The following is a 14,645-nucleotide window of genomic DNA, read 5'->3' as shown; positions in this document are numbered from 1 at the left end:
TAAAACTTCTGCTCTGTGAAAGACTGTTGACAGTCAGTTCTGAACCTTGACTGTATCAATGTCAATATCCTGGTAGTGATACTGTACTTCAGTTTTGCAAGAGGTATTACCACTGGGGGAAACTGAGTAAAGGGTACATGGAACCTCTGTATTATTTCTTACAACTGCATGTGAGGCTATAATTATCTCAAGGTAAATTTAATTAAGACACCCATCAGTAGATGTTTTAATTAAACCACATTCTACAGATGTGTAAACAAATCATGAACAAATAAATACAGTGCCAGGTAGTGACTGATGCTATGAAGAAGAATAGAGCAGGGTAAGGGGATTCAGAGTAGAAAGGGAGTTACCACATTAGAGAGGGGTCACAGGCTGTGCCTGGTAAAACACTATCATGAAACTGATACTGATACTGTCAACAACCAATTTTAGGTTATAAGCAAAAACTTCAAAAGCAGAAATGAAAAATCAACAAATGTCCTTCACGGCACTCTCTCCCCCTTCTAATCTAACTTATCCACCATACATATCTTTTAAGCAATTTGCTTATAATACAGTACTTTTTTCTCAGATATTTTAAATAGATCTTTATCATTTATGATATCAACTCCACTTCAGTGAAACATTCAAACAAGGTCTTCCAAGATGGCGGCCACCACCTTTTTTTATGGTCTGGGGACTGAAATACAGAGAATGTACGCAACTCAATTGCCTAGTTAACCAGCTAGGGTGCCAGAACTGAGGGGGTCTTAAGCATACTGCTTATACCACCTATCATATTAGTAATCACATTCTGTCTTGTATCCAAATTACTTTCACTGGACTCCCTCTCCCCACTGAAACTGTAAAGTACTATAGAGGAAGGCTATAAAAAAGTCTTCTATATATAATGAAGAAGCCTGTAGCACTGACTTCTTTTTCCACTATTATGCAAATTAATATTAAAAAATCACCATCTTACAGAATCTGGAGGTAATGGCATAGTTTTATACCTAAGTAGAATGAAATAACCTACCTTGAATTTCTCCCTGAGGATCTTTGTAATACCACTTCTGCATTGCTTCATGCATCAGTGGAATTGAGACTCCCTTAGCTCTGTGCTCTTGCAGTTTTGACGCCAATCTCTCATCATCTAGTGCACTGTCTTGGAGATAAGCCACCATCTTCTCAGCTTGCTAATGGAAAAAAAAAAAGGATTGTGGGAACAAATGATCCTAAATTAATGCTTACACACATAAAAACTGTCTGCCCCTTTTGGACTACTTGATCTGTGAAAGGCATCGTGCAAAGAACACAGCAGGTAACATTTAATTCTTCCAACAATGCCATGAAACAGTACCATCCCCATTTTACAGAGGGGGAAACTAAAAGCTCAGAGAGTTCAAGTCATGCTCAAGGTCTCAAAATTATTAAGCAAACCCAACTGAGATTAAAACACAAACTGGAATGGGTCAAAGCCCAAGCTTCTAATTAACACACTTATAATAATACCGTTTAAATGAGTAATTCTAAGTTGTATAAACTAAACCTGTAAAATCATGGGTGTTAATAAAACAAAAGGCTCAGTTAATACAACTACAAATAAAAGCTTTTACAAGTTTTACTAAGACACTGCCCCCTTTCTTCCTTTCTTCAACATTTCCTGCTACCAACCATTCCACCCTGAAGAGAGTCTCTTCAGTAGAAAGCAAGCTATCATCTACTTTACATATAAACCATGGTATATACAATCTTCGTAAAGTCTAGAGACATGAATACGATAGTAATATCCTGAAAGTTTAACTATTTTCCCTGTTACATTTCATGCAAAAATTACAGAAGACAGAGTGCTTATCCACAGCTGCTTGTATTCGCCATTTTTGGCATTCCATTAATTTCCAAAAAGAAAAAAGAAAAGCAAACAGCTAAGGGCAACCTCAGAAGAGCAAAAAATAACCTGACATAATGACTACTACATAGCAGAAACTTAAAAGCATGAAATGATTTGAAAGACAATTACTCATACAAATAAGTACTAGACATAAAAACAACTTTTTTCAGTACATAAAATCTAGTGCACAAAAGTTCCATTTTTGAATATTCATTTAATGCTTTCCAATTTTTATGGCAGTTAGAGAGGAGAATTAGTCATTTTACCTGCTCCAAATGTTTGAGCCCCTCTTCGTCGTCTGGCTCTGTGGAAACACTGCCCATACCAGGAGCACCTCCGACCGGCGTTTCAACTGGCCGGAGGGCAGGACTAGGACTGGGAACAGGAGGTGGAAGTATGAGAAGAGGAGAGGCTGTATCTGAAGGAATCTGTGACAGGGGCTGCTGGACATCAGGAACCATTTCTAGAGGGAAAAAATGTAGGCAGGTGAAAAGCCTTTAAAATACAGAGAATACAAAGTTCATTTTCTTATGAAGAGTAACTGTCAACAAGCTGGGCAGCTGCTAAATGGGCTCAACAGAAATGCGACCTGTGTCATGAACACTGCAGCTACTTCTTACGGAGAAGTGCAGTATTTCTCTCTAGAACAACAAAAGTACCTCCATCAAAGGACAAAATACAGGATTAAAAGGGATCCAGAAAGGCCTTGTACAGGGCCAACCTGTGTCACTAGAGCATCTACCCAATGTTTCAGATCTACCTCTTGAAAACAAACAGAATCAGTCTAATCCATTCTTTATATCATGTATCTGAACAGCAAAGACACTTTAAAAAGCACTACAAAGATGCCACATCTCATCATCAAAACTTTTATTTAAAAAAATCTACAACTATCTTGAACAATTTCCTACTTCAAGTTATAATTAATATAATTCAATATATTATATTTGGTAGGATAACAAAAGCTCTTGAAGTCTACCTGTACAATACAGGAAGTTCTTTGTAAGAATAAAGACTGCAAAAGAGTTTCCGTCTTGGTTCCTATTTCTAACCTCTCAGTATGCAGGCTCTTAAGAAGGAAAGGGGGATGGAAGTAGTTAGATACAATTGCACTTTCCCCTTTGAAACCTTGTTTGTTCAATTACAGATAGCTTTTCCAAATTCCTATTCCTCTCACTCTATCCTTTCTTTGCCAAACTTCTTAAAAAGACAGTCTATACAAGCTGTCTCTACTTCACCACCACTCACACTTGCTACAATGTGACTTCCACTCCCAACCCCCCAGTAAAGCTTCTCTCCCAAAGATAAGCAGTGACCCAAAGCCCCCAAATCCAATAGCCTTTCCTACTTCCCGTAATCTAACTTTAGTAGCATCTGACATTATCTTCCCAATTCTCAACTGGAACATTCTTTCTTACTTTTCCTGCACTCTATTCTTGCCTCTGAAGATTTTTCTCCTCTTTATCCTCTAAGAATAGGAATTACCCAAGGTTCTGTTCTTAGTCCAATTCTTCTCACCCCAAACAAGTGTATGTAATCTTTTAAATTTTCATTCTCCTTCTGGCCCTAAACTCTTCCCATGAGCTACAGCCCCTCACTCACAACTGCTCTCTGGCCATCTCTACCTAATTTCTCAACACTTCAGAATCAATGTTCATAACTGAACTATTCTCTCCCTTCCCAAATGTGCTCAACTTCCACTCTTTCTCTGTTAAGGACACTATAATCCTCTCGGGCACCTCACTCATCTTTGACTGTTCCCTCTTCTTTGCCCTGGTGTACAAACAAGCAGCAACTACGTCGTGCCAGTTTCTACTTTGAAATCTCATCTGCCACTACCTCCTTTTACAAGTGTGCTGCCTACACCATAATGACTGCTCAGGAGGCCAACAGGTCACACGCAGTCTATTTGTCATCACAACATCCTACCCTACACACAGCTGTCAAATATACACTCCAACCGTGTTTCCCACCAGCCTCCTTTTCACACCTTATACTTCATCTAAATAAAAACAGGAGCTGACTACTGCCCATGCCTGGATCAGTCCTACTTCTTCACCTTCTTATTCCAACACAGTCTAAGCTCAAACACACTTATTTCCTGAAGCATTCCAGGTTTGCCAATCATGAATTCATATCATTACTTTCTGCCCTAGATTATCCACATATACATGCTTTATCTCCCCCACAGACTATAAATTCAGAATGTCAACCCTTAATGCACACTTATGCAGCTTTCCAAAATATACAAGTTGGAACTCCATCCTAAAATCTCCTAGAATAAGGCCCCAAGAAAGTACATTCCAGAGTATCAATCACAAGTAATTTGGGAGCACATCACAACTGAAAAATGACTATAAGTCAAAGAGGTATCAACATGTCTAAGTCCCGTGGTGCCTGATACATACAGTTAGAGATTCAAATACTTCCTGAGTTCATGCATTCAGCTTTGTTCTAGACATAAAAAAACTGGGGGGAAAATCCTTGGTTCAAGCTCTCAAAATGGTATTTGTATTGCTATGTTAGAAATATTGCTGGTTGTTTAAGAAATAAGAGAAAATATCTCACGTAGCTCGGGAACTTGGGGTGAGAGAGTTTCAGGCACAGAGAACAGCATGTGCTAAGGCACAAAGGCAAGAGAACAAGGGACATTTCAGGACCTAACAAGCTGTGAAGCTGGTAAAAAGAGAAGGAAGTAGATAGAGCTGGTGCTGAAACTGCAGGAAGGGAGCTTTGCCAGGTCACGCAAGGTCTCATAGGCCATGTTAAAGAATGAATTCACCTCTCAATGCCAGGCCTCACACTGATACTTTTTATTAGTATGTGCAAGAAACATGGAAATGAACATTAATACTGCCTACTGAGGCATATGAGCAATTTAAAATCAACACATTAACACTGGAGAAGGAGATATACTTTAAACTTATTCTCTAGCAAAGGTGATGGGACTTCCACAGATTCATCCATGTTCTTTTCGGCCTGTTCTGAAAGAATGACATTTTGACGTATCATGTGGACACACATGTAGCCATTACATAAAAGGTACCTGGTACGGAATCAAACTACTGCAGAGGACCCCAAACCCAGTTTGCTTGACTTGATACCAGGAAAGCTCTATCATAAAACCCTAGGAAGTGAGATTACTTTGCTGCTTCTAATTGTTTTGGTGAATTCTGGGATAGACACGTCGGGGAAGCAGAGTTCGAGCAGGTTTACTGGCAAAATAATCTATTCCAATAATTCACCACTAAAAAGCAGTTCCAAGAGGCATAAACAGAAGCCTTTCTTAGCAGTGACCAATGGCCCCAGCAGAATTCAAGTTCAGCTTGTAGACCCTCACACATACCATCCCCCCTGCTGGGTACTTTGGTTGGTAGACTATTTTCCGTCCGATTCTCTTCCTCAGCTTTTTCTGCCTGCTCAGGTTTGGGTTCCTCTTTCCTCTCAAACTGTGGGGCTTCCTGAGGCTGAAGGTCTGAAGGAGCACCTGGTCTAGCAGACGGCGAGGAGGCCTGGGGGGTTTCCTCACTGGCTTCTGTAACATGAAGCAATCTTCAATTAGCAACTTAGGAAACTTTTAGTTTGATGTTTAAAAAAAAGAAAGTAAAGGACAAAAATGAATCTTACCAACTCCTAGTCTATCTGTCTTTTCTCCTTCTTTCTTATTTGTCTTATCGGGTTCTTTGGCTTCTTCATTATGGCTCCCTTCTGAGTCAGAGCACTCCTCCCCTTCTTCCACAGGCCGGAAGTCCATCTCCTGCTCTTCTGGAATGGGCTCTTTCTGTACTTTCTGCAGCAAGAAAATACAGCCAAAGATAAACAGCATACTTGGACTTGGTGAAAGGTCAACACCTGTCACAACATTTAAAACAAATGTCTTACCTTTAGAGAGAGGAATGCTCCAGATGAGTCGAATGTGCCCATTTCTTCTTCAGCATCCTCTAAGCACCACTCAGGCAAGCTATCCCTGTCGTCGTCTATGCTTCCACTGCCAGAGCGCACCCTTCGGTAACCCCGCTCATCATCCCGATCTCGGAAATCAAACTCGAACCTTCGCCGTCGCTCCATGTGTTCCCGCCAGCCTGCAGAACGAGGGCCATCTGGGATGAGGAGGAGGACACCAACCTTAGAAAACTTTTACAACAGTATTTGAAAAAGAAAACCATGGACAGGAAACAAAGGAGAAAACTGTAACTGACAACAAATTAAAGAGAAAATTAGGCAAATGAAATGAAGCTCAAAGCTCTTTATTACATACTACAACCACACACCATGACTCAGTGACAACAGTAGTTACCTTCATTAAGTACTGAGTCACACAACATACTCTAAAGCTTTTAAAGATAAATTTAAAACAAGTCACTTTTAAAGGACACGTTATTCAAAGCATATACTTTCAGTAAGCCCTAGGTATCTGAAATGCCGATCAGTCACTCAAGTGGCCTACTACAGGTCCAGACTTACAGAACTGGATTATCTTTCTATACTGAGGTCCATGCCTTCCCTTTGGCAGGTCTTGAAGCATTTTCTTTCTTCCGATGAAAATACCATTCTTTATGGGTAAGACCAGCTCCCTATGTCAATTTATAATATCAAACTCATCATGCCTATTTGCTAGTGCCAAGATCCCATTTGTAATTCTGACTACCAAAAAAAGTCATGGAATTATATACCACTGTATGTCATATATAGCCCACTATCCTTATTTTATAGTTTAAGAAACAAAACCTGTGACAGCAGAAGTAACTTGCAAAATGACAAAGCAGAACCAGAATCCAATTATGCCTCCTCTACTGCTTTTTTCACAGTAACATGCTGACTCTCCTTTCCCTTTTCTCTCATCTCTTAACTCTCCCTAGGGAGTTTTTATTTCCGTACAAGACCCCCAGGGACATTCCTAAATCCACCCTTGCATACTACTTATTACATCTACTTTCCAAAAGAAAAAGACTGCCTAAGAATAAAAGATCTGAGTTAAAGCATCTTCTCAAAAAAAAAAAAAAGGCAGCGGGGGATGACAAGGATGGGGACTCTTGTTAAAATCTGAAAACGAGTCTGAAAGAGTTTTAAAAAGAGGGACAGGTTTTAATCTATTAGGATATTATATCCTTGACTGCTTTCTCTGTGGGAGATACACAGAAGAAATGAGGACAAAGTTAAATGTTATTACTACTGAGGCCCAATTTGCTAAAACCAGCAATCTAAAGCTCAAACTGAAAACCAAAGGGCAAAATGTTAAAACTTCAAATACAGGTAGTATCTTATAAGCCACTTACAAAATGGTAAGAAAACACTATTTTCCACTCCCCACACTTTACTTACAACAACAAAACACTATTTACTACTTCTATGAAAACTAAGGAATTTTATACCCAGATTGCCTAAATGTAAACGTACAGTCATTATCCCAAAGAAGTATTCGTGATCAAACATTGATTCCAAAGTACTCTGTCTCCTACTCTCCTTTCTAAGTATGCACCGTGATAGGAATCTGTCCTTCTAGGCATCTGGCTCATGTTTCCCTAAGTTTCCCAAGTTCACCTCCCAGAGTGGGTAGTTTAGCTGTCCTTAATGCTCCCAACTCCATTCTACACAGCTGTAAGCTGTACTTTAATAAAAGTATATCCCATAATTTTTTTGTCTTACAATAATTAATAAAATTTTATTCATGAAACTAAATGTAGCAGGCAAGGCGCATCTATAGCTCATTAAGACTGAGCACTGCTTTGCAGACCTTATGTTAGAACTAAAGTTTTATGCTATTTTCGTAAGTCAAAATCATTATTTAAAATTTTAATCAAATCCTAATAAAAGACTACTAAAACGTTAAGAGTAATTGATAACAGATACAATCAGGCTCAATTTTTAATATGCTACACTGACAAAGTAGATGGTATTCTTTTTAAAAATGCATGTTTACAGTGTTTTTTCAGCCCCGTATGTCTTTATATCTCTCAAACTGTCTTTTCAAATATATGGATAAAAAACTTGGGAAAACCGTCAGGCTGATGACAAATAAAACTGACATGAAAATTTTTAACTCGCTTTAATAGAATCAACATCAGACGTTTGAGCTCAGAAACACTGTTCATCTTCCAAAACATTCACCTTGTTTGTTTTTGATCAGCTGGAATTTTTCTTCTTGCTCAGCCCAGATCCTGTCCATTCTTTCACTGAATGCTTGTTGGGAACATAGTCTACAAACCCTTCTGCTTACAGGCAAGCTCAGCACAAAATGCCTTGATGCCTTGAAGAGAACTGCAGCACTTGGTTGCCCAGGACACAGACTATGAGAACTGCCTAGACAACTGTGATGTAAACAATGCCCACTAATGACAGAAAACTCGCTCAAGAGGCAGCCAGGAGGAGCTGGGGTAAAACCACTGTAACTCTATCCAAGATTAACTTCACTGAAGTTTCCACCTACCCACAACTCCATAAAGCACCCTGAATGCCTGTTACAATGTTCACTCAGACTGAGACTAACAGTTTGCTAATAAGTTGATTTTAAAAAGCAAATGAAAACAGTTTACATTATAACTTCCTCAACTAAAGTAAGCTTCCTTGGCATACAGTCAATAGATAAAATAATACTATGCACATGCAATTCAAAAGACATGTACACACTCTTTGTATGCTTCAGTTCTGCATGACCCCAAGATTCAAACTATAGTGGCATCTGATTATCATGAGGCACGGAATCAGCACTTTGGTAGGGGATGAACTTTGACACAAAGCACCAGTGTCTTCAATTACCAGCATATCTAATGTCGGGGAAGAACAGTTTGAAGCATTCTTAAGAGTCAAACAGAAGAACTTACAAAACCACTCATCACTACTATTCTCTCTCCTTTTTCTAAAGTTAGAGGGACAAAAGAATGAACTTGTGATTATGTTCTTGACCTGGGTTTAAAGTTTATTCTTCAAATAAGCAGAAATCACATTTTCAGAACCAAAAAAAAAGTGGAAGAATAAATGCTTTCTTACGCATAAAAAAAAACTTTAGGGGGAGCATATATTCCTAACTAAGCATAAAATTATACATTTATAAGAATAAAGCATGCTGAAAAAAGATTCAAAGATTTAGAAAAATCAAATGAAATCCTCATTTTTGCAGTTAAGGGCAGGTGCTTCCCATTAACCACACTGACCCAGAAAAATAGAAGTGACTTTAATCAACTGAATAAATGTGGAAAATTTTTATGTCAAAATTTTCTGTGGTAACAAGACTGAGGGTGATGACATAAATATGACTCCTTTCTTTTTTTTTTCATTTTCTGTACTGGTTTATGTTTTCTGCTGAATCCTTAACAATTTCCACCAAATCCTCACTTATTTCGGTCCCTGCTTGCTTTTACTTTTCTTACCAGGACTGTGAGGCCGCCACCTCTCTCCATCCCTTCTTGATCCTGCTAGTCGCCAACCTCCATCTTCATCTTCTCCATTCTGTTCCTCTCTAAAAATACGCCAATTTTCACTTTCTGATCGTATGAATTCATGCTTTCTTCCCACTGATGTTGGCCCACCTTCCTCAAAATTTGGTCTCCCTGTAAAGAAAATGAGTAAACATAAGCCTCAACCAGCAAGGATTTTGAAAACAGACTTGACTGCTCAAATCAAGCTTTTTAGCAATGTTCAGGCAGTATAAATGAAGTAACTGTGGATATATGCGTATGTTATTAGACTCACTTCTTAAAGATGATTGTTCATAGACTGGGCATTATGTTTTTAAACAAAAATAATATGTGCATTCTAAAAAAGGGCATGCAATGAGAAGTGAATCAACCCCCTGCCACACACACACACACACACACACAGTTTTACTCCCCAGAAGTAACCACCATCAACAGTTTCTTAGAAAGCCTTCCAAAAACTGTCCCTGGCTATACTTATGTATGTATATACAGATCCTTCATTCACACTCACATAACACTACCCTCACAGTGTTATATGTTGTTTTGTACCCTTGCTGTTTTCACTTGGCAACCCTTCTGTCCAGCAGATACTTCTTTATTTTTTCTTTTTTAAGCCATACAATATTTTTAACTATATAATGTACTAAAATCAACTTGATTTGACCAACTTCTACTGGTGATTCTGCCCAAATAGGGTCTCTGTAAATTTCAACCTCTCTTTTATCCAAAACAGATTGTAAAGTCAAAAGTAGAGACTACAAGCTCTAATTTTTCATTTACTCTAGCACCTAGTACATTACAGGTATACAACAAATTGCTTTTGAACAGAATTCAAAGCTAAGCTATGTCTAACCTGATACAACTCAAGAGTTATCAGATTAATAGTAAAAGAGAACCTGGTACGCCAAGTAAACTAAATTGGTACTTTCAAAGCACAAGAGAACTCTAAACCGTGCAAATTCTTTAGTCACCATCCCACATGTGCTAATATATACAATTCATAACATTATACAAAATCTCACATTAAAGTATGGAGTTGAATATCCAAAACATACACTGACGTCCTCGGTTTCTAACAATAAAAGTTATATATTCCCCCAGTGACAACCTCAATTCTTTTCATTAAATCATACTAAAAATGAAAAGAAAATTGAACGGTAGTGTTTGAAAATGAATGAGGAAATTCTAATTTCTGGTCATTCTTATATTCCATTATTCTATTTCACATGTATTCCACATCCTGTTCACCCAAACAGTTGTTAGTTGTTAGCTTGTTACCAGGTATTATCTATTACCAGATAAAGTACCTTAGAATGGGGGGTACAATTATTTGCTGGGCAAAATACTCTTATTATGGCAGGCATCCTCTAAGATTGCCCTCAACAATTCCTGCCTCTGGCCTTTGTGTAATCCCCTCACCTTAAGTCTAAGCAGGACTTATTGGCTTGCCCCTAATAAACAGAGCACAGCAGAAGTGATGAGATGTCACTTCTCTTAAGTTAAAAACTTCCATCTCGGATGCTCTCTCTGAGGAAATCCAGCTGCCCTGTTGTGAGGCAGCCCTGTGGAGAAGCCCACATGGCAGAGAACTGAAGCCTGCCAACAGCCACATAAGTAAGCTTGGAAGTGGATCCAACCCCAGTTGAGCCCTGAGATGACTGCAGGCCTGGCTGACACCGTGACCACAGCCTCATGAGAGACCCAGGCCACCTAGCTAAGCTGCTCCTTCCTGGCCCACAGAAACTGAGATAATAAACGTCTGCTGATTTTGGCCACTAAGTTTAGGGTAACTTGCTACACAGCCATAGATAATAAAAACGGTCATTTAACTGATTTAATCTTCATGGCAATCCTCAGTATGAGATTATTTTTTCCCATTTTACAGCTGAGAATACTGAGGCTTAAAAATGTAACTCAGGAGATTGTCCAAAATCACATACCACTATTTAAACAGTATAGACAGGATTCAAATGTTAATCTTCTGAATCATTTAACAAATATTTTTTGCACACTAAGTATCAAGTTTTATGAACTCAAGTATAGATACATTCCATGTCTGCCGCTGGGTTAGAAGATCTTCTAGGCTCTGTTGCTCAGAACAAGAGGGGACAAGCCATTTTAGAAAGCCCACATTCATTGTATGACTTGATGAAAAATGTAGCTAGCTATACTTAAAAAAGAAAAACAAATTTAAAACAAAGAAATTCCCGATATGTACAAATTGATAAATGATGGGAAATGATTTTTAACCTAAGTAATCTTTCAGTCATAAGTAATATGTGCCAGGTATATTGAGTATTCAATCATGTGACGGATGAGCTGGTCAAAACACTCATTTTCATCTACTTTTATACTAAGCCTTTGAGACGTAATCAATGTACCAAAATAAGCAAAAACAAACAAAACACCACTAATGGCAAAATGCTTTTAACTCATCAAAAACTGATCATTGTGTTTTCTAACAGATAATGAGCTGCAAAGAAGTTAAAGATATTAAAAATAAAAATACTAGTAATCCTTCAATCTTAGAAATATCACTCTTACCTGTGGTCAGCTTTTACACAACCTTTCTTTTTTAATGTAGTTTCAATCAGTGCACCTACTATTTTGTAATCTACTTTTCACCTAAATAGCAAATACTTCTCAGCGATTACCGTTACTAACAATGTAAATAGGTACCTACTAGGTACACCTTGCTGCTGTAGCATAATCTGCTAGTTATTCCCCACTGGACATCTACTTCAAAACTAATTTTTTGAGAACTACAAATAATGAGGCAAGAAGTATCTGTGTGCGTATGTTTTGCTTTTTTGAACTATTTCTTCCAAAAAACTTCAAAGAGTAAAATTACTAGGTCAAATGACAGATTTCTCTCCTCCTCAAAAAAAGGATAAAACCAACAGACCACTTTAGATGATCAAAACTAAGTGCTGCTATCCTTCTGAAGCTTTTTTACTTCAACGGTAGTAAATGGTATAATAATGTGGCTCAATATGAATTTTTCATATGATTTGCTGACTTTATTTCCCTTTATGTGAATAATCTGTATTTTTTTCTAAACTAATAGCTTCTTTAACCTTCTTAATTGTCAAATCCTACATCTACTTTTCACAGTAGTACCTAAGAATAAGAAAAATATAAAGGACAGGATAGGGTAAAAACAGGGAAACGACAGGAAGAAAAAAATCTGACTTTTATGCTTACTGGAAACTATCTTGTAATTCTCAACCTGTTGGAAATACCGTATCACATAAAGACTGAATGACCACTTATGCCATTCCTTTATGAAGATCATAGAGTCACAGACCTGATTTTAAACTGTGGCGCCAATTCTGATCTATACACCTAAAACAAAAGAAGATCTCATTCCTAATGTGAAAGAGAGTGTGTGTGTGCGTGCACGCGCGCACTGAAGCAGTCACCTGAATTTACATGAACACTAGCCCATTCCAGTTCAAAAATTCTACGACAAAGGAGTTCAGATTTTGTTACCAAGTGCCTATTTCTACAAAATAGTTCCTAAAAACTGCAATATACTTTTTCTTTTTAACATTTGCATTTTATTTTTATTTTTTAACTTTTTTTAATGAGTTATAGTCATTTTACAATGTTGTGTCAAATTCCAGTGCAATACACTTTTTGACATATCAAATAACAAATAACTGAAATAGAAAGATCTAGGTGACAATTTCTCTGGTAAACCAAGGAAAATCAGAATAATACAACTCTGACATGCCAAAATATCCCCTAAGTGCAAAGTAGGGAGAGTTTTGCCTTCAGGGGTCACTGTCAATTTTCGTAAGAGAAGGGTGAAAAGGAGTCAAGAATTTTTAAATGGACTACACTCATTTCCTCCCCCTACCTTTAAGAAAACTTACTGAAGTATAACATTCTTATCAAAAAGTACACAAATCACAAACATACAACTCAAGAGTTTTCATAAAGCATGTATATGTCCATCAATGACTGAAAAATTGTGCTGAACACTGGAATTTGACACAACATTGTAAAATGATTATAAATCAATAAAAAATGTTTAAAAAAAAGTTTTCATAAAGCAAATATATCCATCTACTACTTAAGATTTAAAAAAAAATAATTATCAGGACCTCTCAAAAGTCTTCATGTCTTCCCAATCAGCTTTTCCCAAGGTAAACACCATCCTGACTTTTATCCCCAAAGATTAGTCTTGCCCACTTTCAAACTTTTTGTATAAATGGAATATTCGTTTATGTCTGACTTTTTTCATTGAACATTACAGGAAATTCATCCGCACTGTTACAGAGAACAGAAGCTTGTTCCTCTGCACTGCTATACAGGATTTCATTGTACGAACAGACCCACAATGTATTATTCTACTACTGATATAGGTTGTTTCTAGTTTCTGCTATTATAAATTGTGCTACTAGAAACAGTGTTGGACATGAAATTTGGAGAGATATGTTTGCTATTTATCTACAAGTAAAACTGCTAGGTCATAAGGTATATTCAACTTTAGTAAATACTACCAAATATTTCCCAGAGAATAAGTACTACTTTTAACATTTTTTGCTTGTTTACTCAATCTTCTAGCACACATTAATATGAGTGCTTCCTCTATGAACAAATACAATTAAAGACACAGAATTAAAAATAAAGAAGAAACTTACAGCACCCACCCTCCAGGTCCACAGTCCAGGAACACACTTGTAAACAAATGACTTGATACATTATAGTCCACAAAACACATCAATACATCTCATCTAATCCTCATAATAACAACAAGGGTTGAGTCAGAATTATCATCTCTATTGTTCCTGTGAGGAAAGGGATACCTGTAGGGGGATCTCCCACAGTCACACAGCTGAGTAGTGAACAAATCAAACAGAACACAGGTGTTCAAACTCCTAATCCAGGGTTTACTCACAAATCAAACGCATCAGAAGCTGCCAGAAATTCTAGAAAAACTATAGTAGAAAAAGGAAGATCTAAATCTAAGTTTAACAAGCTCTAAAAAGGCAGTAGACATTATCATGCAAAGAAGAGTCTGGGGACAGAGACTGACAACATTTCTAAATGGAACTAAATTTGCTATTTTCCAGCAGATAAACAATGTCAAATGTGTACCCCTGAAAAAAACGTTAAGATCAACTTCTACAATATGAAAATTATACTCCAGAAATTATTTTGAGGGGAAAAAATGACAAGTACCACCTAATAAAATACATGTTTCCAATTACTACTAATATAACTTACAATTATAGTTATGCAAAAATTACTCTAAAACATTAAAATAAATCCACTATATTCTAAATGATTACAGCATCTCTGTATTTGTGTAACTCAGTGGGGAGTAGGGGTGTCAAAGAAAACATCAA

General features: G+C 37.4%; 1 protein-coding gene across 6 annotated transcripts in view; it reads right to left on the bottom strand.

Annotated features, from left to right (window-relative positions):
* The window catches only part of GIGYF2 (GRB10 interacting GYF protein 2), a 112,368-nt gene that overhangs the window by 37,618 nt on the left and 60,105 nt on the right, over window positions 1–14,645 (bottom strand). For 3 of the 6 annotated variants that reach the window (XM_006209125.4, XM_015243427.3, XM_072961853.1), the window contains 6 exons: window positions 9,241–9,420; window positions 5,756–5,973; window positions 5,501–5,663; window positions 5,220–5,408; window positions 2,140–2,336; window positions 1,019–1,178 (listed from right to left, as the gene is read on the bottom strand). In XM_006209125.4, the coding sequence (XP_006209187.1) occupies window positions 1,019–1,178; window positions 2,140–2,336; window positions 5,220–5,408; window positions 5,501–5,663; window positions 5,756–5,973; window positions 9,241–9,420 (1,107 nt within the window). Of the gene's footprint in view, window positions 1–1,018; window positions 1,179–2,139; window positions 2,337–5,219; window positions 5,409–5,500; window positions 5,664–5,755; window positions 5,974–7,981; window positions 8,116–9,240; window positions 9,421–14,645 lie in introns of those variants that run through there. The other 3 variants (XM_006209126.4, XM_072961854.1, XM_072961855.1) reach the window with 3 other exon arrangements.

This window comes from Vicugna pacos, chromosome 5 (genome assembly GCF_048564905.1).
Source record: "Vicugna pacos chromosome 5, VicPac4, whole genome shotgun sequence".
NCBI lineage: Eukaryota > Metazoa > Chordata > Mammalia > Artiodactyla > Camelidae > Vicugna > Vicugna pacos.
This window is presented reverse-complemented; position numbering and strand designations above follow the sequence as displayed.